Source organism: Impatiens glandulifera, chromosome 3 (assembly GCF_907164915.1).
Source record: "Impatiens glandulifera chromosome 3, dImpGla2.1, whole genome shotgun sequence".
Taxonomy (NCBI): domain Eukaryota; kingdom Viridiplantae; phylum Streptophyta; class Magnoliopsida; order Ericales; family Balsaminaceae; genus Impatiens; species Impatiens glandulifera.
Window position 1 is genome coordinate 41,391,409 of NC_061864.1, and position 27,063 is coordinate 41,418,471.

A 27,063-nucleotide genomic window follows, 5' to 3' on the forward strand; every position below is an offset into this window, starting at 1 on the left:
GAATATATAGTTTATAGTTTGAATATATTGTTGATAACTCAAACAATACTTTGAACACTTAACTTTCTAATTTGTTTCATTTCAACCAAAGTCTTTCACTTTTGAAAATAACAAATACTTTAGAACTGTGTTTCATAAAATAAACTCATATTTTTTTGTCGAATCATCTATAAATATCACATAGTAGTGTGATCTGTCAATAGAAGAAACATGTGCAGATCCTCAAACATTAGTGTGTCATAACTCAGTGATTGATGCCGAATAAATGACAATTTATGCACTTCAAATAGCTGAAAATCTAACCATTGATAAGATCCTCTGTGATTGATTCCGAATAAATGACAAATTATGCACTTCAAATAGCTGAAAATGTTATACATAATGATCAATCTTCTTACAATGAAGTTGTTAATGTTGATGATTTTACGCAATAGATTGTTGTCATGCGTGAAGAAATTAATTTTTTTCACAAGAATAATACATGGGAGCTGGTTATTTAACTATGGGGAGAAGAGTCATTGGGTGTAAATAGATCTTCAAAAGGAAATATGATATTTTTAGTGCTGAAGAGATCAAATATAAAGCACGATTAGTCACAAATAGATTCAGTCAAAAACAGGCATGGACTACAACGAGATATTTTGACATGTAGTCCAACAAACTTCTATCAGGGTACTCCTAGCTATAGTAGCACATCAGGATTTAGAACTCAAGCAATTAGATGTGAAGATAGGCCTTCCTATATGGTGAGATTGAGGATGATATATAGATGTGTCAGCCTGAAGGGTATCTTGTTCCTGGTAAGGAACCATATGTTTGTTTTCTGAAGAAGTCTTTGTATTGACTCAAATAGTCCCCTCGATAGTGGTATAAACAGTTTGACAATTTAGTGATTGAACATAGTTATAACAAGAATGCATATAATTGTTCATCTATCTAACAAAGTTGGTGATGGTTATTTGATTTATTTATTCCTATATGTAGACGACATGTTAATCGCAACTAAGAAAATATCAAAGATTCAAAAGCTAAAAGACATTCTCATTTCGGAGTTTGATATGAATGATCTAGGTGGAGCACGAAAAATTATGGGCATAGAAATAGTAAGAGATTGAGTTCAAATGAAGTTCTTCTTTCGTAGAAGAGTTATATTTTGAAAATATTACCTCGTTTTGGAATGAGTACAAGAAAGTCTCTAAATACTCATGAAGTTGTTACTGTCCACATGTCTGCGTTCACACCCTAGTCTGGAGTTGAGAAGTTACACATGTCTCATGTACCGTATGCTAGTGAGGTGGAAAATATATTGTATTTCATGGTCTACACTAAACTTGATATTTCACATTCAGTTAGTTTGTTAACAAGTTTATTTCTTAACCTGGTAAGGAACACTATCAAGTGGTAAAGTGAATATTTCGCTATCTGAGAGGCACATTGAATGTTGGTCGTGTTGAATGTTGGAAGTAGCCTTGTAAGGCTCATCCTTTTTTTGGTGATACTAAGGCTAGCTAGGTGGAAATATTTAACGATTATGCCTTTAGTATATGAATCAATATCAACTATTAAGTGTATGTGGTTTTTTTTATTTTTTTATTTTTTTTTGGAAAACAGCTTAGTGCCATTTCATTAAAAAACCCAAAAGAGGGAAAAAATACAAAAGTTTAAGAGCAGATCTAGACAATTTCTAGATTTGACAATGAATCAATAATTGAATTACAGCCAACGATAACAATCAATTAGAGCTTACAATATTTTTACTTTTATTCTACTTGTGACCTTCTCAAATGAAATATCCCATATCTGGAAGAGTTTTCTATTCTCTTCATTCCTTTTGATTCCTCTTCAGGATTGAATGAGTGCATTTCTATATGAAGTTATATCTCTCCAAATATCTTTAGCGGTTTTACTTCTTCCACTGTGAGTTCTTGAATTTCTTTTTTTTCCAGATATTATAGATTATTGCTCCAAAGTAGTATTTCAACATACTTACATAGAAGGATCTTCCTTTTTCTTTATTCTTCATCCACTCTTGGATTTCTTCCCATATTCCTGGAAAGTTGATGATGTTAATGTTTGCAACATACATCCTCCAAATTTGTATTACAAAAGAGCATTCCCCAAATAAATGATTTATGCTTTCCTCAACTCCCGAACATATGACACAGTTGATATCAGGAATATTTATGTATTTTCGAATTCTATCTTTTGTTGTCAACCTTTTCCTATATACCAGCCAGAGAATAAATTGGTGACAAGGAATAATCTTTGGAGACCATACCACATTATGCCAATCTACCTCATGTCCTCTTGTTCTAACCATTTCCCATGTCTTTCCCGTAATAAACTTCTCGTTGCTTTCTGTTTTCTAGCATATTTCATCATTACTTTCATTGAGTTGCTTCTGCCTCATTAGGTTTATAATTCTATCACCTTCTGGAATACGTATCAAAAGTGAATCACATTTACCTTCATAGACGTCTTTAAATGAGTACTTGATGTATTTTCTTCTAACTCTGTTTCCTTGCATCTTTGAATATAATGGGAATATTATCCAGCCAAGGATCATGCCAAAATAGTACCCCTCTTCCATTTCCAATTGTGGTTTTCACCATTTGAAATGCATCTTTTCTTATTTTTAGGATTTTCTTCAATGACCATGCCATTCTTTCATTGATGCTTCGTGTCCAGATACTCTGCTCTTCTTTCATAAATCTTGTATGCACCCATTTGACCCATAGAGAGTCTGCTTTTTGCTCCAACTCCCATAAGTTCCTGATGGTGAAGGCTTTGTTCCATTCAACACAACTTTTTATTCCTAGTTCGCCTTCTTCTATGGGATTGAAAACATCCTCCCATTTGACTTTTTTTCCTCCTCTGCCTTGTGTTCCCCATATGTAATCTCTCACGATTCTACCGAGTTCAGTCATTACTTTCTTTGGGATGACTATTTGTTGTGCCCAATAGCCAATAATTCCAAATATGACTCTTTTAACTAGCTCGATTCTACCTATATAAGACAATTTTTTCATAGCCCAACCTAGGACAAAATTTCTAACCTTTTCTACCCGATGTCTGAAGTGATTATATCAGAGTTATTTTGATGACAGGGGTACTCCAAGGTATTTCACTGGTAGTTCACCTTCCTTAATTCCCATAATATTGAATATATTTTCTTTTCTTTCTTCATTAATCCTTCCATAGAAAGCCTGACTTTTGTCCTTATTGATGTATAAACCTGTAATACTCAAAAATATTGTAAAATCTTCTTTGATTATACTAACAGATTCAACATCCGCATAAGCCACAAAAATAGATCATTTGCAAAACATATATGGGTTATTGCTTCTTCTTTGTAGTATGGGTGAAATTTGAAATGATGACTTCTTAGAAACATTTTTAAAATACAGTCAAGAATTTCCATTATTAAGACGAATATGTAAGGAGATATAGGGTCTCCTTGCCTTACTCCCTTTTCACCCTTGAAAAAACTTCCATGAATACCATTCACGCTCACAACAAAGTGAGGAGTGGAAACACATTGCATAATCCAATCAATGAAAATAATTGGAAAACCTGCAGCAAGGAGGAATTCGTGGATTGATCACCATCTGATCGAGTCTAAAGCTTTTCTAATGTCAATTTTGAAAGTCACACGTGACGATATGTTTTTCTTGCCATATCCATTCAATAAACTCTGCATGAGTAGGATGTTATAGGAAATAAAGAGTTTAGGAATAAATGTTGATTGCCTTAATCCTACAAGCTTATCAATAACTGTTTTCAAACGTTGCGAAATAATTTTGTAAATAACATTGCAGCATGAAATAGGACGAAAGTCCTGAATATTTTATCGGAATTGAATTAGGTGTTTCTTGTAATAGACATAGATAGTGGTCGTCTATTTTATTTGTAGTCATGCTTTTCATTTTGGTAATCTAATCCCAATATTAGATTAATCTCCCTTTTCACATGTTCTTTCATTTATCATTAACTTTTAATATATTTGTTATTGATCATCATTTTCTTTCATTCCGCACTTTATTTTCGATGAATTTTCTAGATCGAAAAATGCCCCGTTTATATTTCCATTACTCATATTTGAGTTGTTGTTACTCTTTGTTTGATTTAACATGGTGTTTAGTTGGATCAAATTTTTTGTCTTGTATTTTTTATTCCAAATAATACGAATAACCGTTGGTGAGTTATTTGTTAATTTTAGCTCCGATTGTGTTGGTGATCTTTTTTTAAGTCCGTGTATGTCTTTTTTTTAATCGTAAATGAGATGAAATAATTCATTTTTGTCAATAAAGTTACTACTGATTTTTCGACTCTCTTATATGTATGGTATAAATTTTCAATATTTCTCCATATATATGTAAATTATCTATGTCATTTGGGGGACTTTTTACTGCCAAGAATATTTGATAAAAGAAATTCTAATTTTAAGCATTTAAAATCTCAAATAACTCCGTCTTTGATTAGGGGACCCTCAACAAATTGTATGCTTATTTAATCTTTCCATTCAGAATTGTATTTTTGTAAATTGCTGTTTATAATATTTTGATTATCAATTGTTTATTTTAATTATGTAAATATTATATTATTTATTATTTCTATCTCTAACTCTTAATTTAAATTTAAAGAATTAAAATTTATAAATAATAAAAAAACATTCAAATCTTACAAGTTTCTGAACATAATTTATTAGTTTTAAGGGGTGTTTACAAATGAACATATAGAATTTAATATTTAAAATTAATAAACTATTATGCTGTCAAAAGAAGAAAAACAAATCATGAAAACACAAATAAGTAGATAAAAAACTGAGCTATTTTAAAATGTATTTATTCAATTTAAAATAATAAAAATTTATATTTGTATGGTAGGATGTCATGCTTGTTCTCTCTCATTTTAAAAAATAAAAATAAAAATTTACATTTTACTAAAAGTAAAAATGACAAGAAAATTTGATGAACCTTGTGAACCTTCTAATCCAATAAAAAAATATTTATATCAAATGAATGAAGCAACAAATTATAATATAAACACCAATTGAAGTCAAAGAATATAATATAAGAAAAAATCTCTAAACTAAACAAAAAAAAAACAAATCCACTTACAATGACAAATTTTCGGTAAATCCATGATTGTACTAGGTGTTATCACAAAATAATGACAAATTTTCAGGGAAATTGTGATTGTGCCAGATATTATCACAAAATAGAAGCTTCCAAAATAGTGCAATTATCCATCTATTCAACATAAAAAGAGCCGAAGGCAACTGATTAATCTGCGAGGCTACAAATATTTATTATTGTTTTTGCAAATATGTACTAGAAGTTTGTGCTGCCTATATTAAATACAAAGAAAACTTACATATAACTTCACATTTCAGCAGCAAATGATTTACCACAACCACAGGTTTGTGTCGCATTTGGATTTTTGAACGAGAAACCTCCTCCAATAAGTGCATCACTGTAGTCCAATTGCATCCCGAATAGGTAGAGGAGGCTCTTTGGATCACAAACTGTACAACAAACAACTCGTGAGAAATACAAAAACACAAGACAAATCACTGTTGCGTCTACTTTTTATGATATGAATCATGATCTGGAAAAATCTAAATTTCATATAAAATCATCATGGATCATGATTCAAAAATCTTTTATATACTAAATGACCAAAATATCACACTAGAAAACAATATTATACAAATCAAAAGAAAATCACTTTTAATTTTCACTTTAGCGATTGTCCAAAAGAACTATTTTTTATCTCAATGCTCAATCTCAAGATCCAAAAATAAGATTAGTTACTGGAATAAAAGGATAGGTCTGATCTGAAAATCAACTGATAGCGAGAGTGGGAGCCACTTGTTCCTTGAACAATTCTTTTAAAGATGCATCAACATCTATCTAATTGCTAGGTTATAAGAAAAAAATTAATGATTTAGATGTTTAAACATAATAAGGAATAATTGAATTGAGTTCATGGATTTCATTAAGTCAGGGTATGGGCCACTAAAGGATTTTTTTATTCGAAGCATCTTTAATATGTGAGAGATTGTTACAAAATATCAGTTTTCAAATAAGCTTAATCTTCTTCTTTTCTTTTCCTTTTTAAGTGTTAAAGTTTGTATTAATAAAGTTGTTGCAAGTCGACTTTTAATAATACAAGCAATTTACAGGGCTGAACTAGTGACCTGTACATTGTTGTCAATGCACATTGCAATGGTCATGACACTAGCTGGATTCTTCATTGATAAATCACAACCTTTTCATACATATCTACCATGTCATGTAGAATGAGGTTTTAAATTATAAGCGGCATTGCCGTTATTGTATGAATGCACTGGATACATTCATATATCAGGACCTTGTTTGATTTGGGTTAAATCTACATAATCTAACCTCAAATTACTTCAAAAATCAAATCATTCAAATCATCTATTAAAACACCAAAATACTTATTACTAAGGATATTTGGTCATTTGACCCAAATCACTACCTTTTTTTCCTAAAAAACCAGATTGTTTCGAATTAAATACACATCAAACAAGACCCAGGACTTCTCCATAGTTTATGCACATGAATTAGCCAGCCCACGAAAGTTAGGAGGATCAGTTTCAAGAATGATATTCTCCCAAACGAAAGTTAATTTAGACTTGGTCTGATATGAAAATTATGCATGAATGTAAAAGATCATGTCAAAAGAGAACTGATTTATACATCAAACTGCTTATTGTTTTATGCAACATAAATGGGAGAATATATATTTAATAGTAACAGTATTTCTGTAATGCTTTAAACAGACACAGCATAATAACACAACCACACACAATCATATAACATGAAATAAGGTGAGAAAAAGAGAAGGAGATGAGAACTTAGGAGAAAATGAGATGCGACTGGGATTGAATATAATATGGGGATAAGAGTTTGTTTACACAATAATTTCATCATACTCGCGCCTTTCTACCATCTACTCTTAAATACTCTGTAACTCCTAAATCCCATAATAGATTGAATGTTTTTGAAAAAAGGTCAATGTTTCATTGAAATCGAGAGCAAAACGCAAAAACGTTCCTAAACAGTTTGCAGAAAACAAGAGGGTGAAAAAATAAAAAAACGAAAAATACAATAAAGTTAGATTCCAATAAGCCCGAAATAGTCTCATCCGGTGCACATCCCCTTCTAAAGAAAAAGCATACTATGCCTTTTGAAATAAAAAAAAAGACTGATATGAAAGAAATACTAGTCTATGAGCTACTCCATTCAGTTGTGACACTCCCTAATCTATTTAAGCAATGACAATTTCCATGGCAAATGAATATGTTAAGAAAATGAAGGAAGTGGCTTATGGGGGAATCACTCGATGTGAATCTGGATTAAATCTGCTTTCAAGGTCATATACAATACTGGCTTTGAGCATGAATTAGGATGGCAAGGTATTTTGAGGACATCTGCCCTAGAAGAGACTTTAAGAAATGTTAGCCTTAGCCTATATTTGAATCAGAATGCAAATATGGAATTTAATGTACATCACTTTTTTAGTTTCAATTTCATAATCCCCATTCGGAAATTTCAATTCTATGATTTCTCCAATCATAAGAATTGAAATGTAATTCAATTCTATTTCTTATAAAACGGAAATTCTAATTCTAATCCTAATTCTAATTCTAACTCTAATTATACACATCCAAAATCAGTCTTAAGGAACATAATGTTTATCCAGATAGAAACTTGGCATATATTATATATTAATATTTTCTTTCTGTTTATCTTATATAGATCGAAGTTATGGTTGGGAAACTAGATTTTAATTTTCACATTTACTCCCGGGAAGCCTATTTCCACAACTATTCTCTTGGGAAAATGTAAATAATTTATTTCTTTTTGTTTTTTAATGTATATATTTTGTCCAACGTATAAATAATGTTTCAACATAAAGTCAAACATGTCTGCCTCCAACTTCTTCTTCCTACTATCATTTTCAATAAATTCTTCATTGAAACATACAATGTTACTCAATCACTACCAAGAAAATCTACATATACATGGATGTCACATTCTTGGGAAATCAATCATACTACCCCAAATATGATATTGAATGGAGAATTTGATCGCACCATACAAACACTTCCCTAAATATGATATTGGATGGAGAATTTGATCGCACCATACAAACATTCGCACAAATAGGATTTTAGATCAGGACTCTCTCTTACCTTTGACAGACGATATAGATATTCTAAATGCTTAAAGGAATGATTTCATATCTTGCATAGAGCACCCCATTTCCAACTTCATCTCCTATGAAAGGCTAGCCCCCACTTACCAAGTGAGAGTTGCCTCATTCGATGATATCAAGTCCCAGCCAACATAAATGAAGCACTTAATACAGCGAATGAAAAAAGGGAGTTGATGAAGAGATAAGAAAACTACAGAGAAATGGAGCAAGGTCCATCAACGAACCACCAAAAGACAAAAAAAAGGCAACTGGATGCAAGTAGATTTTCAGAATAAAGCACACGAGACAGTTGAAAGACTAAAGGCAAAATCGATGACCAACTGCATTTTCCAATCATATAGGATTGTATTAGGAAACTTCCTCCCTAGTGTAGGAATAGATACGATAAAGTTCTATTCTCTTTGGCGGCAAACAAGAATTGGAAGTTACATCAATTAGATGTCAAAATCGCTTTTTGAACTGAAATTGATAGAGGAAGTCTACATGGAAGTTCCATATGGAGAATGAGAGTTTGTAACATGACACTATTATAGGGTTGCTAATGGATCAGCCTTTATATATGACTGTTTCTTTTATAGGACTCAAAATTGAATACAACCAAATTCAAGCTCGGAATTTGATCAAAAAGAATTGAATTCGAGCTCAAACTTAAAAAGGACTAAAGGCTATAAACAAGAATCTCCAAAACAATATATTAGTTCAAAATCCAATTCAATCTTGATCTAGAACAATGACAGATCCTACCTAAACAATACAAAAACTAATATTCAACTTAAGACCGTTTCATGAACTCCTATGCATTATGTGGATCTATAAATCGAAAAGGAATAGGGGATCCAATGAGGTATAAAATATCGTAATTTTAGCACCTAAGATTTCCTTTTCCTTTCTTGCATAGTTGGGCCACTGGTTTTGTGTCTTTTGATCTTCATGAGATAATTTTGAGGGGCATATGGGTTTCCATTTCCTACTAACGTTTTTTAGAAAACTTTGGTTTTCTTTGGTATTAAGGACTTTCATGTATTGAAGTACCATTTGATGCCAGCTTTGCATCTTTCTTCAGCAAACTTATCTTTTCATAAAAAAATAATGTTAGCAATTGGAATAATAATAACTTTAGGGAGAGTTCTAAAATAGAACCAACACACACTAAACCATTGCAAGAATATGTCTTGACTTTCAGGTCAAAGCTCAGGGAAGCTACCTAAAACTTATCCACTACCCTTGTATATATCAAACTTGTAGCTATAGTCACAAAAACAGTTCTCCCCAAAGCATTAAACATAAAAAAGAATATCAAAATTCCTAAACCTAACTGTCATGCTAAATGGAGAATTACACATGTACAAATTGGTCTACCAACTTAACCATCACAGGCACACAAACATGGACCAAAATATATTTAGGATTCCATATGGATTTCAAAACATGCCAATAACTAACATCACAATGTTGTTTATTTATTCAGACAGTTTTTTCAAGATTCTTACCACTTGAGCAATTCTGGGTGAAGCTACCAACTCATTAACGGTATATATCACATATGGAGGACTCTCAAGATTCACAAATGGGATTAAACTTCATCAAGAATCGAAAATGCATAATGTACATTTAAGAATGACCTGCAACTCCCTATTCCATAAAGCACCCAAAAATCTACCACATTCTTAGCTCACTTCTGGCAGTCATGTAATGAATGCTAACAATAAGAGAAGCACTTACCAATAGCAAAACCATTGTATACGGTAATAGAATCATCTGGCCTCTTGTTATCTAGACTCTCAAACTCCATGGTGTAAGACAAACCAGAGCATCCACCCTGTTTGACACCAACTCTTAAACATAACTCTTCACTTCGTTCATTCTTCATCTTACTCAAGTGATTCAGAGCACTATCAGTCAGACTAATTATTGGCGCAATAGCCTCAGAGGTTGATGGTGCTGCACAAGACAAATAACTATGAATCGTAATTATTTGATTTCAATGTAATATTGGCAACAAGAAAAATAATCAAGTAAAGATCTTTGAGATTGTTTAAGATCTTTAAATAGCAGTCTTGCTCGTCTGGAGATACAAAATAAACATATTGAGATAAAAATTTGACATATTTCAGGCATCACTGAAAATTTTTTTAGAGCAGTAATCATTCAATATGCTTGAATATTCAAATTCATCACATGTTGTACAAAACAATAAGTAAAGCAGTCCACCATAAACACCAGACTCCAAATGTCATGATTCATGAAATTGGGATGATGGGCCTTGTGAAGCAAACATGACCTTAATATATTCATTGGAGATTGTATGGATAGAAAAAATCATTGATTTCCTTATGGGAGATTGAAGAGGAATTGTTCAGAAGAATACCTTCAATTGAAGCTCGGACTCGAATAGACAAAGGCCTCTTCCGGATGATTTGATTCACAGGTGACAATCGGAAAGAGACTGAAGACGGACCTTGAGTATGGGGGATTGAAGAGGAATTCTTCAGAAGATGAGAAAACGAAGGTAAATGCAATGATGCGGAGAACGCCATCGCAGGACCCGAGAGAGAGAGAATGAAAAATATTGAAAATCCTGGGTTCGATGATGGAATAGAGAACTCCAGTGAAATTTGTATCGCCGCCGAGGGTAGAAATCGAACGTCTGTGGGATGATGATCTTCGGAATGCACAAGGTCGTATAACACGGAGTACAGCCAAGAGAAGCTTTTGCTTGTATAAGTTCGCCACGTAATTTGTCACTTTCACTTATTTCATTTTATTTCTATTTATATTTATGAGGCTCATATTTCTACAAAATAAAAACTATAAGTTTTAATTATCATTTTATTTATATATTAACTGTTACGGGTTAAAATACTTTATTTATTTATATAATAATAATAATAATAATAATGTTTAAAGTCAACTAAGATCAAAATATTTTATTCAATTTATCTCTATATATATAAAAAAAATTTTATTAACCTAAGGTCTTAAATTCGAACTTGAATCCTAATTAAGTGTGTTTTCGTGCTATATATTTAATCGATAATTAAGTGTGTTTTCGTGCTATATATTTAATCGGTAATTAAGTGTGTTTTCGTGTTATATAATTAATCGGTTGTTCTATTTTAAGATCATCTCTGTTGTCTCATTTTATCCCTTTTCTAGCCAAGCAGCATATATATATATATATATATATATATATATATATATATATATATATATATATATATATATATATATATATATATATATATATATATATATATATATATATATATATATATATATATATATATATATATATATATATATATATATAATAAAACAATTCTTTTTTATAAATAAATCTATCTTTATAATTTATATATATATATATATATAATTTTTATTTTTGTAAATGCATCTTTTTTAATAATTTTATATTTATTATATATATATATATAAACATTTTTTTTGGTTATAAATATAACTACATTCTTAATATAAAAAGTAAGATAAAATAAAATAAAAAGAAATTAATATAAAAATAATAAAAAAAATTAGGAATAAAATAAATTTAAATGATGTAATTAATGGAAAAAAAATAAGAAGAGAAAATATATTAATATTTAATTAATAAATATATAAATTAAAAAATCAAAATTAATTATAATTTATAGAGGCTAAATGTACTTATGTTTAACATAAATCTTAAATAGTAAGTTAGTTGTATAAGTATATACATCTAAAATTAATATATATAAATTTTAGGAGAGAAACGTTCTATATTAAATTTTAAAATATATTAAATATGTATAATCTTTTAATTTATTAAAAACATATATAAATTATTTATAAGACAATATAAAAAATATATAAATAAATGAGAATTGTTAAAATAAAAATTAAATTAATTATTAGATATATAAAATTATGTATATATATAAAAGAGAAAATATAAAAAAAATTAATTAAAAGATATATATTATAAATTAGAGAAAGAAATGCATATTAAACATTATTATACATATATTATAAAAGTTAATTACTATATAGTATTATTATAAATATTTATAAGATATGTTAAGTAGAAATAACTAATTAATTATTAGCATCAAATAACTATTAAATAAGAATTTAACTGAGTCTATTTTGTGCCGATTAAAAAAAATTGAAAGGAAATCTGATCGGTATTTCTTTAAGTCGGTTCGATTTTAATGCTTCAGCATTTATGAAGATCAGTTACTTTAATAGTCAGTATTTTAGATATCGGTTTTATTAAGAAGCGAAATCCATATTTTAAATATCGGTTTTATGAAGAAGCAGAATCGGTATTTTAGATATCGGTTTTATTAAGAAGCGGAATCGGTATTTTAGATATCGGTTTTATGAAGAAGCGGAATCGGTATTTTAGATATCGGTTTTATGAAGAAGCGGAATCGGTATTTTAGATATCAGATTTATGAAGAAGCGGAATCGGCTTTCTGATATATCGATATTATGCAAAAGCACGTCCAATTTTTTGCATATCGGTTTTCTAAGACGCGTAGCCGTTATTTTACGAAGTTAGTTTTCTAATACGCGTAGCCGGTATTTTACGAAGTCGGTTTTCTAAGAAGCGTAGCCGGTATTTTACGAAGTCGGTTTTCTAAGACGCGTAGCCGGTATTTTACGAAGTCGGTTTTCTAAGACGCGTAGCCGGTATTTTACGAAGTCGGTTTTCTGAGACGCATAGCCGGTATTTTACGAAGTCGGTTTTCTGAGACGCATAGCCAGTATTTTACGAAGTCAGTTTTCTACCAAAGCGGAGCCGGTAGTCTGCATTTCGGCATTTTATAAATCGGTTCTCCGTAGAAGCGCGTCCGATATTATTCTTCTTGCTTCTAAATACAAACATATTTCCGTTAACTGCAAATATCAGCTTTATGCTACATCAATATTTTATTTCCATTTTAGTGCAAGTCTGAGGAAGACTTCTTGGTAGCAGTTGTCTGCCAAAACAGTCCAGACTGTCAAAAGTACCAAAAGACAAATTATTCATGTTGCACTTCATAGGAAATCATAATCCAATTAATGTCTTCTTGGCTTATTATGATCAAAATACAGACAAGATCAAAGGATATCCCATCCAATGTACGACTCTAGACCTCAACCAATCAAGACCAAGAAAGATGTCCTATGAAGAAAATATATTTATTGAAGAAGCAAAATATGTCCGTTGACATTTGCCTATTTAAGATAACAAAGGACAATCGGCTGAGCACGAAGTTCTTGATCAATCTGATAGGATCGATGCAATAATAGAGACTAGGGTCTGACTATTGATAACAACTTATGATAAACGATTCGATAATAATCCTGCGAGGGATTAATATCTGTTTCTATTTTCACAAATCCTTCGAACTCTTGAAAAGGATTCAAGTGCGGAAGTGTTCGTCGAATTTGAAGCTTTGTACCGATGGAAGATAAATGGCAGAAAGTAAAGAACACATGGAGTTTTATAAATATTCGGAGATAAAACTCCTACGTCACCCTTTATTCCACAATTGGAAGAATATCCACTAAATACTTTAAATCAAATACAACTTACTGAGCTAGATAACTCTTTGTTGAACAGAAAAACCTCTGTTTTGTTCAACTTACAGTATTCTCACAACTAGACAGTAATTAATTTTTTCTCTTGAGCTTAAATGATGATAGAAATCAGTAAAAACAAAAGTAAACATGTGAATTCAGTGACAAAGAGAGAGATTCATCCGTTGTCCTTGAGCATCTATTTGTAGTAGAAGGACACCAATGGTCGAATCTTCTTCATGGACACGTGGCAAGTGTCCATTGGAAGGCCGCCCATAGTACCAGAATACAGCAGACTCTAAGCAAATGGATCATGGCCGTACCGAACTAGTAGTGCGCCGAATATCCTCTGAAGTTGTCTTGTAGGCAGTTGGAAGGATATTTGCGTAGATGACGTTCGTTCATTTGATGCAATTAACTGGCTTGTTAGACTGCACAAAAGAGATTGGAGTAGGAGTAGCAGACATCTAGTTGATCGTGGTTAGACGTATGCTTTCTTCAGACGGCTGCTAAAACAAGACATTAGACGTGCTCCGTTTAGACCAAGTCTAAAGGAGTTAGACATCCTCATCTAACTACACATCCCTTTAAATCAAGTCTAAAAGATTTAGACATCCTCGTCTAACTACGCATCCCTTTAGACCAAGTTTAAAGGAGTTAGACGTCCTCGTCTAACTACGCATCCCTTTAAACCAAGTCTAAAGGAGTTAGACGTCCTCGTCTAACTACGCATCCCTTTAAATCAAGTCTAAAGGAGTTAAAGGTCCTCGTCTAACTACGCTTCCCTTTAGACCAAGTCTAAAGGAGTTAGACATCCTCGTCTAACTACGCATCCCTTTTGACCAAGTCTAAAGGAGTTAGACGTCATCGTCTAACTACGCATACCTTTAGACCAAGTCTAAAAGAGTTAGACGTCCTCGTCTAACTACGCATCCCCTTAGACCAAGTCTAAAGGAGTTAGACGTCCTCGTCTAACTACGTTTCCCTTTGCTGAAGACCAACTCACAAAATTTTATGAATCAAAACTAAACTTAAGCGGTCAACAATTACAAGTTTTGAATATTTAAATTAAATAATCAAAAAGGGAGAAATTGTTAGATAAAATAGATAGCTAATTAGTAAGTAATTATCTATCTAAAGAACTTATCCAAATCCACCATTTGTGCAGGAAATGCAGGAATCAGTTTTACTCCTTCATATCTACAAATCGGTTTACCGCTCATCCCGGTTGACCAATATTAAAAGGCGACACAAACTGAGATCATTTATACACTCTTCATTCGACTATCTCTACAAGAAACGAAACCAGTAGAGGATCGACTTAGTAGTGAAAAACGGCTTTACTGCTCAGCTTCACCATCTAAAGAAATTGGCTCTACTGGTCTTAGAAATCTGTTATATCTCAAAGAGAAATCGGATTCTATACTTCGGTAGTATGACCGGATGACCGATATCTAAAAGACGGCGCAACCGGTGGTTTGTCCGATAAACAACTTGGTATAATCCTAAGTTATTATACAAGACAATCTGTAAGATGATCGGTAGTTTGACTGATCAGAGACAGAACCAACTTTATGCTAAGACACATCTACACTAAGAGCGGCCGACAGGTTCCATTTCAGTGCAATATAGAAGAGAGATTTCAAACGTACAGACTGTATTATTGTCATTTTAATACAAGTCTGATGATATCTTTTGGGAAGCAGATGACTGTCAAAATACTCAGATACCCATTTTGGTATAAGTCTAACAAAAGTCTACTTGGAGCAGATGTTTGTCACATTACTCTAGATAATCAAATCAGTAGAAGACAAAGATACATGTTGATCTGGTCTTTAGGAAGTGTTAAACCCATTAAATGCCCTTCTATACCTCCCTGATCAACCAATCAGAATCAAGAAACAAAGGGATACCATGCAGGTATCCGTTGAAGATGAGAAATATGACCGTTGTCATATTTCCTACTTAAGAAGATCAGTACACAAGCAGAAATACATAGATATGAACAGAGACACATACGAATGAAAGCAGACAACCAACCTTGAAATCTTAAATCCTTTATGTTCATAAATTGTGTAAAGTAGCTCAAAGTGTGTTAGATCTTTCACGCGTATCACAAGTTCAGCTATTCTGTGTGAGTAGTGAGTGTTGTAAGTCAAAAACGAGAAGTAAATAAGTCTCGGTTGTTCGACGTATTGTAAACTTTTTTGAATATTCTGAGTGAATATCCTTCTCGAGGTTGAGAAGAAGGGGTGACGTAGGAGATTTATCTCCGAACATTCATAAATCATGTATTGTGTTTCATCTCTACCTTACACTTTCTTATCGTTGTCGAAACCGTGTGTGTGTTGCTTCAAGTTGAAACAAACAGTTCCACACTTGAACTCAGTTCAAGAGTTTGTGACAACTTGCGTAGTATTGAGATCGATATTAACTTTTAACGAGTTAATATCAACCGGCGTGTTGTGTAAGCGTTCGTCCTAGAGAGACCCCTAGGCTCATTCGGCGATCCCGATCCTAACACCCTTTAAACCAAGTCTAAAGGATTTAGACGTCCTCGTCTAACTACGTTTCCTTTATACCAAGTCTAAAGGAGTTAGACGTCCTCGTCTAACTACGTTTCCCTTTAGACCAAGTCTAAAAGTGTTAGATGTCCTCGTCTAACTACGTTTCCCTTTAGACCAAGACTAAAGGAGTTTGACGTCCTCGTCTAACTACGTTTCCCTTTAGACCAAGTCTAAAGGAGTTAGACGTCCTCATCTAACTACGTTTCTCTTTAGACTAAGTCTAAAGGAGTTAGACGTCCTCGTCTAACTAAGTTTCCCTTTATACCAAGTCTAAAGGAGTTAGACATCCTCGTCTAACTACGTTTCCCTTTAGACCAAGTCTAAAGGAGTTAGACGTCCTCGTCTAACTACGTTTTCCTTTCGAGCAAGTCTAAAGGAGTTAGACGTCCTCATCTAACTACGTCTAATTAGCCTGTTTAGATGACGTCTAAATTAGCATAGTCTTATACACCTGCACAAAAACAAATAGAAAACTTATTCTTTAATCACATATAATCAAAATAAGTTTTAATCATAGATCACATTTATTCATAACTAAGTTTTAATCACAGATCATCAAAATAAGGTTGGCATAGAATATGCTTATTCTTTAGTTTATTTTAGTCAAAATAATTTGATCCAACAATTTCCCCCTTTTTGATGATGTTAACTTAGTTAAAAGATTAATACAAAAAGATCCAATAAACAGCAAAACATCAATCAGTAAGACAACAAAAGATCATATATTCATATTTTCAAAGGGACTTGAGAAGTCAAATAACTTAAATAGAAAATTTCCCAAAAGCTGCAAAAAGATTGGATCTTTCCTATCCCTTTCTACCCTTAATTCCCCTTAGGCCTAAGGCCACTTCTTTTCCCCCTTTTTAACATCATCGAGAGCGATATATTCCTAATAAGCTCTTTCAGCCAAATAGGTCGCCGATTTCTTCTCTTCAACCTAAGCCTTCCTACCCTAAGAACGTAGTCAAGAACTTTTCGGTTGTTCATGACTCTTGAGGGGTTGAAGTGGACGCCATGTCCAACTTATGAGAAAAGACAACATTGGAACATAATGAGAGGAACATCATACCCATAACGTTTCTTTGGAGAAGAGATCATCTTCGCCAAATTGTTGAAAATAATCTTCGACTAGTTGATGGTTACACTCCTTATAATAGCCACCATTATTTCGACATTGTTCACATGTTTCATGGCATTTTAAAACTTTGAATGGATAAACTGAGTGCCTAGAAATATCTATATGTATACATGTATTTATCATATATAGTAGTCAAGTAAAGGGCTTCGTGATGTGGATTTGTTGCTCGACAGGACGAGACGAGGCAACGGCTTGGTAGAATTGGTTTTTTGGATTTTTGTTCTAAAGTTGGAAATGGTTTAAGAGAGAGTTGTTCCACCGACAAGGATACTATCCCAAAAGGGATCTCTCGATGTAAGGGGAACTCTCAATTGGACATCCCCCTCACCTCTATTCAAAATCCCTCATTTTCAATAGTGGGAATATTTGAAAAGAAGAGAGGGTTAATCTGGATTTTTTCCTATTGTTTTTCTCAACTTTCAAATCATACAAAAGCCTTCAAGGCAAGGGTTGAGGGTGTCATTCACATTGACTACCCTTAGCACATAAAATATAGATGTGTGAGCTTCATCCAATGATGTATACCCACACACCTCTACATTGGAGCTCCAAGTCTCATGCAAATAATCAAGTAATGTGAACATGGAGTATGAATTAAAGCGTAACAAAGTTTAAATACTTGGCCAAAATTACTTTGGAGTCAAACGTCGAATGTCCCCAGCAGAGTCGCCAGAAAACTGTGATCGATTTAAAAAAAAAACATTTTTTTTGATCGACAAGTTTGAAAATTCTGGGACACTCTTTAAAAAATTTTATTTTGAAAACGTGAGGGAAATTAATTTTAATATTTGAAAAATTAAAGTTTAAAAAATGAGGCTTTGTAGATAACTCCATATCTTACCTTCCCGTCGAATCTGGGAGAGATTGGGAGTTTTTTAATGGGAAGTATGTCATAAACATTTTTTTACTTTTTTCAATATTAATTAACCTCACGACTAGAGAGTCGCCACCTAATTTCAAAAATTAGGAAATTAAGAGATGTGAGTTCGGCGTTTGGTTACGTGTGGGAAAGAGTTTTTTAGACGCTATGTCTCACAACGTCCCTAAGGTCTTTACTAATTAATTTTGGCCTTTTTTTTAAATTTCTTACGCTTTACATCTTAGAAATTTTCCATTTTAAACATTTAAAGGGTTTGCATGAGATAAACAAAAAAAGAAAGAATATTAAACAAAGACAAAAGAAAAAACTAAAGCAAATAACCTACACATAAAGTTATCCTAAAAATCAAAACTAGACAAGTTATTAAATCAAACATTAATTGGCCTAAGTCTAGATTAATTTTCAAGAACTTTAGTGAATTATTTAAAGGGTCAAAAATTTAATTTTATTATTTTTTGGGTTTTTAAAAAAAAATCAAAAAAATAAGTCTATGTCTAAGGAAAATCCTAAGTCTAAAGCTTGGGCTAGGTTCAATTTTAATTAGGGTTTAATTTTAAATTTGTTTCTAACCTAGGATCAATTAGGGGTGAGCATAATATGGGTTTACCCAAACCTAACCCTAACCCAAACCCAAAATATTAATTTGGGTTGGGTTGAGTATGGGTTGGGTTGAGTATGGGTTGAGTTTAATTTGGGTTGGGTTAGGGTTACCCAAATTACCCAAATTATATAAATTTAGTTTAATTCTCTATTATTAATCCAATATAAACTAATCATCTTTCAACTTTAAGTCGAACACGTTTTTGACATGTTTAACGTATTTTTCACACATTTAACACGTTTTCCACACATCTAACACGTTTTTAATATTTTTAACACGTTTCGCTTATAACATGTTTTTCACACGTTTAACACGTTTTTCACACATTTAACACGTTTTTCACACGTTTAACACGTTTTTCACACGTTTAACACGTTTTTCACACGTTTTCACATTTTGACACGTTTTCACGTTTTAGACACTTTTAACACGTTTTTGACATGTTTAACACATTTTCACACTAATAACATGTTTTTCACGTTTTTGTTACGTTGAACACGTTTTTGACATGTTTAATACGTTTAACGCGTTTTTGACAAGTCTAACACGTTTTTTATGTTTTTAGCATGTTTAACACGTTTTTCACCTATTTAACATGTTAACATGTTTTTGATAAGTTTAACACATTTTTCACGTTTTTGGCACGTTTAACACGTTTTAAACATATTTAACACGTTTTTGATAAGTTTAACACAATTTTCACGTTTTTTGGCACGTTTAACACATTTTTGATATATTTAACACGTTAAACACACGTTTAACACGTTTTTAATATTTATAACACGTTTTCACACTTAAAACATTTTTTTCACACGTTTAACACATTTTTACGTTTTTGGCACATTTGACAAATTTTTGACATGTTTAACACGTTTTCATACTAATAACACGTTTTTGTCACGTTTAACACGTTTTTGAAATGTTTAATACGTTTAACGCATTTTTGACAAATCTAACATGTTTTTTTTTTACGTTTTGGCATGTTTAACACGTTTTTAACATAACTAACACGTTTACACGTTTTTGATATATTTAATACGTTTTTAACATAACTAACACGTTAACACGTTTTTGATAAGTCTAACACGATTTTCACGTTTTTGGCACGTTTAACACGTTTTTAACATTTTAACATGTTTTTGATATGTTTAACACGTTTTTCACACGTTTAATATGTTTTTCACGTTTTTGGCATGTTTAACACGTTTTTGACATATTTGACACGTTTTTCACATTTTGGTACATTTAATACGTTTTTGACATGTTTAACATGTTTTTCACGTTTTTCACATTCTTAACATGTTTAACATGTTTGTAACATGTTTAATACGTTTGTAACATGTTTAACACATTTTTCACGTTTTTGGCACGTTTAACACGTTTTTGACATTTTAACACGTTTTATACATTTAACATATTTTTGACATGTTTAACATATTTTTTTGCATGTTAATACGTTTTGATAAGTTTTAACACGTTTTTGTCACGTTTAACACGTTTTTGGTATTTTTGACATGTTTAATATATTTTTCACATGTTTCATATCAAACGTGTGAAAACATATTAAACGTGTCAAAAATATGAAAAATATGAAAAACATGTTAAACGTGTCAAAAACGTGTTAAACATATCAAAATATGCCAAAAACGCGGAAAATGTGTTAATCGTGCCAAAAACGTGGAATATGTGTCAAAACGTGTTAAACGTGTCAAAACGTGAAAAACGTGTGAAAAACATATTACAAACGTGTTAAACGTGTTAATAATGTGAAAAACGTGAAAAATATGTTAAACATGTCAAAACGTGTTAAACGTGCCAACAACGTAAAAAATGTGTCAAAATGTATTAAATGTGTCGTAATCGTGAAAGATGTGTCAAACGTGTTAAACATGTCAAAACATGAAAATAGTGTCCAACGTATCAAATGTGTTAAACGTGTTGAATCTGTGAAAAACATATTAAACGTGTCGAAAACGTATTAAACATGTCGAAAACGTGAAAAACGTGTCAAAAACGTGTTAAACGTCTCAAAACGTGGAAAACGTGTTAAACGTGTTAAACGTGTCAAAATGTGTTTAACGTGCCAAAAATATGAAAAATGTGTGAAACGTGTCAATAATGTGAAAAACGTATTAAACGTGTCGAAAACGTGAAAACGTGTTAAACGTGTCAAAATGTGTCCAAAATGTGGAAAACGTGTTAAACATGTCAAATCGTGCCAAAAACGTGAAAAATGTGTGAAATGTGTCAAAAATGTGAAAAACATGTTAAACGTGTTAAACGTGCCAAAAATGTGTCACAATGTGTTAAACGTGTCAAAAACGTGCCAAAAATGTGTCACAATGTGTTGAACGTGTCAAAAACGTGTTCAACGTGTTAAAAACGTGTTAAACATGCCAAAAATATGAAAAACGTGTTCAACGTTTCAAAATGTGTTAAACGTGCCAAAAACATGTTAAACGTGTCAAAAACGTGTTAAGCGTGTGAAAAACGTATTAAAAATGTCAAAAACGTGAAAAACGTGTTAAACGAATAAAAATATGTTAAATGAGTCAAATACATGTTAAATAAAAAAATAAAAATAAAATGATTTGGGTTACCCAACCCATACTCAACCCAACCCATACCCAACCCATATTAGTAAATAATATGTGTTGAATTATGGGTTGGGTAAATTTAATTTGGGTTGAATATGAGTTGGGTAATACGGGTTGGGTTTACCCATTTGCTCACCCCTAGGATCAATCAAGCCACAAACTCTTAACTAAGCAAAATAAAAAAATGTCAAACAAACAAACCCTAAGACTAAAGAAAATTGAAAATAAATAAAAAAATTAAAATAAATAAATAAATAAATGCAGTTATGTCCTCCATCATGGGTGCAGAAATCTTTGGTCTTTATGTGCAGAAAATACATCCTGAAGTGCTGGAAACGTCGGGAAAGCATCAGATCTTTTCATGTGGAGAGGCTCCTTGGTCGGATGACACACAAATATAGTCCATTGTGACGTTTTTGACCTAATCCTAATCTAACTACACTTGGTGATCCAAATGGATCCCAAATTGAAAAAATAAATAAATAAATCCAGCATGGTTTTAAAATATATAAACACTCATATACATACAAAAACTTAATCCTAACAATTATAAAATAAATAAAAATAAAATAAAAGCAAATTGCTTCTTTGTTTTGGCTTTAAGTTTTATATTTTTATTTTTGAAATGGCCAATTTAAGGGCCGGTTTTTGGTTTTAAAGAAATATTAGGTCAATGACCTTTATATACATTAAGTTTTCTTTTATTTATTTATTTAGATTACATATTTACAAAAAGCAAAGTAAAAATCCTAAACATCTATCAAAATAGAAAGCTTAAAGAAACAATATATGGAATTAAATAAAAGAAAATTAAGAAAGATTCAAATTCAAATTTAAGAAGAAGAAAAAAATGACAAAAGAGCTTACAATGGGGGCTGCTCTTTTTATGTTAAGGGTGGTGTTTTATCTAAGATTTCCTAAGAAAATCTTGTGACCAACTTCACAATAGTGGTGTTTGTTTAGGATTTTCAAATAGGCACCCTGGAGAGAGAAGAAAGAGGAAGGTGAAGGTCAAGTTGAAGAGAGAGAGGCCGAGGTCCTTTGCTATGGTGTTAAGAGGGGTATTTATAGGCAAAGCTATGAAACCCTAGGGCCCAAAGGCCGATTTTACAAACTTGACCGTTGGAAAGAAAACTATTTTAAACATTTACAAATGTTTAAAATAATGGAGAAATTTTCACTAAATCAAGTTTTCATCCAATAGGAATTAATCTTTATTTAATAAAGATACTTGGTCATTTTAATTTTATAATTAAAAAATAACCAAGTCTTCAATCTTTTCTTCCACACACGACTGAAACTTTCTCTCTTGCCACTTTCTTCCCTTTTGTAGCAACTTCTTTTATTTTCTTTTGACCGCACATGATAGGATCGTCATTTCAAGATTTGTGGCATCAAAAAGATGACCGTTGCCTTCACATAATTCTTTTAACATTTGATTTCATTGGTCGAATCTTGGGAATGGGTCGGTCCATTAGTCGGTCACCGGTCGGATCCGTCAATTGGATCATTTCCTTGGCCTTACTTTGGGTTGACTTGCCTTTGATTTGGATCTTTCTTGCCCTATTCACAAACCTGATCCGGATCTTGCATGTGGATATTGGATTGACCCATTTCCCTTTATTCTATAAAAGAAATAAAATTAAAACAAACAATTAAAGAAAGCAATTTTATTATTATTAATTATTCCTATTTCTAAAGAACAATTATGATTATAATAAAATACTAACTAACTTATTCAAGAAATCAAATTGCAAAATCTAATATAACTAATCTAACAAACTAATAAAACTAATCTAATTAAAATTACAAAATCATATATAACGAATTTTTACTTTTAAATTAAAAAAATCGTTAATATATATATTTTATAAAAGTTTTTATTTATTTATTTATAAATATCCAAGTTATTAATTTAAATGTAATCTTGAATATTCAAATTATAATAATTTCCCCAAGTGTTGTAACTTAGACATATTACTACCTTTACTTTATCAAGAATCCAAAATTAATTATTTTAAAAAACTCAATTGTTCTAAAAATAATCGTCTTTAAAATAAATCGTGCAATAAGCCTTTGAATGAATTCGAGAAACTTGTATAGGCTCAGATTTATTAAAAGCATAAACTATAAAATTGGGGGTGAAAAGTGAGTGTCTACAAAATGATCTAATCCTATTTGCATGATAACTAAGAACGATCAAAACTGGCTTTGGCATAAGAGACTTAACCACCTAAATTTTTGGCATAAGAGACTTAACCACCTAAATTTTATGACTATTAACACTATTTGTTAAAAGAAATTAGTAGCATGTATTCCTAAGTTGAAGTTTTCTAAAGATAAAGTAAAAACAACTAAGTTTAAATAGTGATTGTGGCTAGTTTGGGAATAAATAACGAACGTGGCTAGTTTGAGAAAAATGAATGGGAACATAACTACTTAGGGAATCGGTCCTCAAATAGATCAAATCAACTTTTAAAAGTAAATGTAACATTCAGTTTGATAGGTGCTTAGAGTTTTTGCATATGGACCTCTTCAGGCCAATTAGGGTAACTAAATTAGGAGGCATGAGGTATACCTTATTAATGATTGATTACTATTCTAGGTTTACTTGGGTTATCTTCTTAGCTTCTAAAGATCAAGCTACCTTAACTTGATTAAAATGTTTAAAAGAGTGAAAAATGAAAAATCTGTAAGTATAATAAAAATTAGAAGTAATAGGGGTACTGAGTTCACTAACAAGACTCTGTCTTCATACCTTGAGGAGTCTAGTATTATACACGAGTTGTCTAGTGCCAGAACTCCACAGCAAAACGGTTTGGCTGAAAGGAGAAACAGAACTCTTAAGGAGGCGGTTAGATCAATGATAGACGACTCCGGAGTGTCTCAAAAGCTTTGGGCAGAGGCTATCAACACAACATGTCATACTCAAAATCGGTCAATGATTATTAAGAGATTTAATAAGACGCCATATGAAATTTACAATGGTAAAGCTCCTAATGTTCTCTATTTTAGTATTTTTAGTTGTAAGTGTTACATTCATAATAATGGCAAGAATCATTTGACTGCTTTTAATGCCAAATCCGATATTGGTATTATGTTAGGATATTCCTCAATCAGTAAAGCTTATAAAGTGTATAATAAGAAAATTTTAACTATTGAAGAATCATCCCATGTTGTGTTCGATGAATCTGTCGAAAGTAACATCACTGTACCCATTGATTTTTCTAACAGACAAGAGGATGTCACTCTCCAATCTGATAGCGAAAATGAAGTCTTGGCCCACCAAAACATTCCCCCTACATGAAGACCGAAAATGTTGAAGTTCAACAAGATCAGACTTCATTTCAGTAGGTAACTGACAGTTTGGAAAATGCAAGCTCATCCGATCAAACGACTTTTCCCCAGGTAACCGATCAGACGGGTATTGCAGGATCAGTCGGTCAGACGGACAATGTTTTGGGACCAAACTTCAAATGGAATAGAAATCATCCTCCTGAGCTCATTATAGGTAACCTCTTTACGCCTCTTAAGACAAGACATCAGGTATTAGATGAGTATGCGAACTATGCTTTCATCTCTCAGATTGAGCCTAAGAAGGTTGACGAAGCACTGCTTGATCCACATTGAATCCTTGCAATGTAAGAGGAGCTAAACCAGTTCGAAAGAAACAAAGTATGGTATTTGGTTCCAATACCAATTAATCAATCCGTCATTGAAACCAGATGGGTCTTTCGCAACAAACTTAATAAAGATGGTTTGGTTACGAGGAACAAAGTCATTAGTGGCTCAAGGATATAGACAAGAGGAAGACATCGACTTTGAGGATTCTTTCTCTCTTGTCTCTAGACTTGAGGCCATTCGAATTTTTCTAGCATTTGTTGCTTTTAAAAACTTCAAGGTTTTTCAAATGGATGTTAAGAGTTCCATTCTTAATGGAATAATTAATGAGGAGGATGAAGCTACTGAGGCTTCCAAACAATCTGTTGAAGCTGATGATCCTGATAATATTACTTTGGTAGAAATGGCAAACTAGTGGAATTCTTACCCTCGTAATTCTCGTTCCAAAGGTAAGACCTCTTCAAGCAATCAGATGGTTGCTCATAATAGGTCCGATCCTGCTCCCCGAGGCGGTGGCTCTCGAGCTCAAAGAGGAAAAGGACGTGGACGAAATTCTAGTGGTCGTGTTGGAGGAAACTTTATTACTAAATTGATGGAGGACATCGAAGACAAATCAAACAGGGAGGACTCTTAAACTCCTTTCATCTTATGTTTCTTTATTTTACAAACAATCTTAGTTTTGTTGAACTATGTGCTACTGATTGGTTGCATTTTTTGACTTGGTTATCAAACAGGGAAAATTGACTGATACATGTTTATGATATAATAATTTACTGATTTTGATCATTTTTAGGATAAGTAATCAAAAAGGGAGAAATAGCTAAATATATATCACCAGTTTTGATAATTTATTCTAAACAATCAAAGAGGGGGAAATTGTTAGATTATAGTCGCTAATTAACTTAGGATAATTAATCGACGTTATAAAATTATCGGGTTTTGATAATTTAGTTAAAATAATCATAAAGGGAGAAATGATTAGGTTAAAGTCTTTTATTAATTTTAAGTATATCAATAAGACTGAGTTATGTTAAATTCATTTTGTGTAGGTTCAAAGTGAAGAAAATCGAAATGAGAAGCGAGTCCGGTATTTTGTTCAATCCGGTTTTTGGAGAAGCGATTCTGGTATTTTGTTCAATTCGATTTTTGTAGAAGCGCGATCGGTATTTTGATCGGCTCGGTTTTTGAAGAAGCGCTTTCGGTATTTTGATCGGCTCGACTCTTGGGAAGCACTTTTGGTTCTTGTTAATATTCGGTTATTGAGAAGCGTTTCCAGTATTTAACTAGTTCGGTTTTATATTAAGCGCTTACGGTTTTTAACCTATTTGGTTTTTGAGAAGCGCTTTCGACTTTTCATTAACTTTGTTTTTATATGAAGCGCTTCTGGTATTTAACATCTTTGGCTTTAGAGAAGCGCTTCCGGCTTTTCATTAACTTCGGTTTTGTATGAAGTGTGTTAGGATCTAGGTAGCCGCTGGAGGACCGGGGGTTGGACCGGTTCGCGGTTCTCACTCGAAGGGTGGTGGTTAATCCGGTTAGAGATTAACACCGGGGTTTCAATACTACACAACCTGTCACAAACCCTTGAACTAGGTTCAAGCGCGGAAGAGGTTTGCTTTCAGGTTGAAGCGGCACACTTATATGATAGGCAGAATCGGTTTTAGATGATGGAGATTTGAGATTTGATGGGTCGGTTTCGGTAATCTGGAAATTCGGCTTAGATGGGATTAGGTAGGTTGGAGCGGTATAGATCGGTTAAATAGTGAAACCGGCAGACAGTAAATAACAAGACAGATTTTATGGATGTTCGGAGATAAAACTCCTACGTCACCCCTTCTTCTCGAAACCGTGAGAAGGATATTTAC

General features: G+C 32.3%; 1 protein-coding gene across 1 annotated transcript; it reads right to left on the bottom strand.

Annotated features, from left to right (window-relative positions):
• Nucleotides 1–5,236: 5,236 nt before the first annotated feature.
• Nucleotides 5,237–10,942, bottom strand: LOC124932396 (uncharacterized protein ycf83). The gene is made up of 3 exons (XM_047473015.1): nt 10,619–10,942; nt 9,973–10,191; nt 5,237–5,527 (listed from the first exon to the last, which is right to left on the bottom strand). The coding sequence occupies exons 1-3, from the start codon at nt 10,785–10,787 to the stop codon at nt 5,385–5,387; spliced, it is 531 nt and encodes a 176-aa protein (XP_047328971.1). The 5' UTR covers nt 10,788–10,942; the 3' UTR covers nt 5,237–5,384.
• Nucleotides 10,943–27,063: the final 16,121 nt, after the last annotated feature.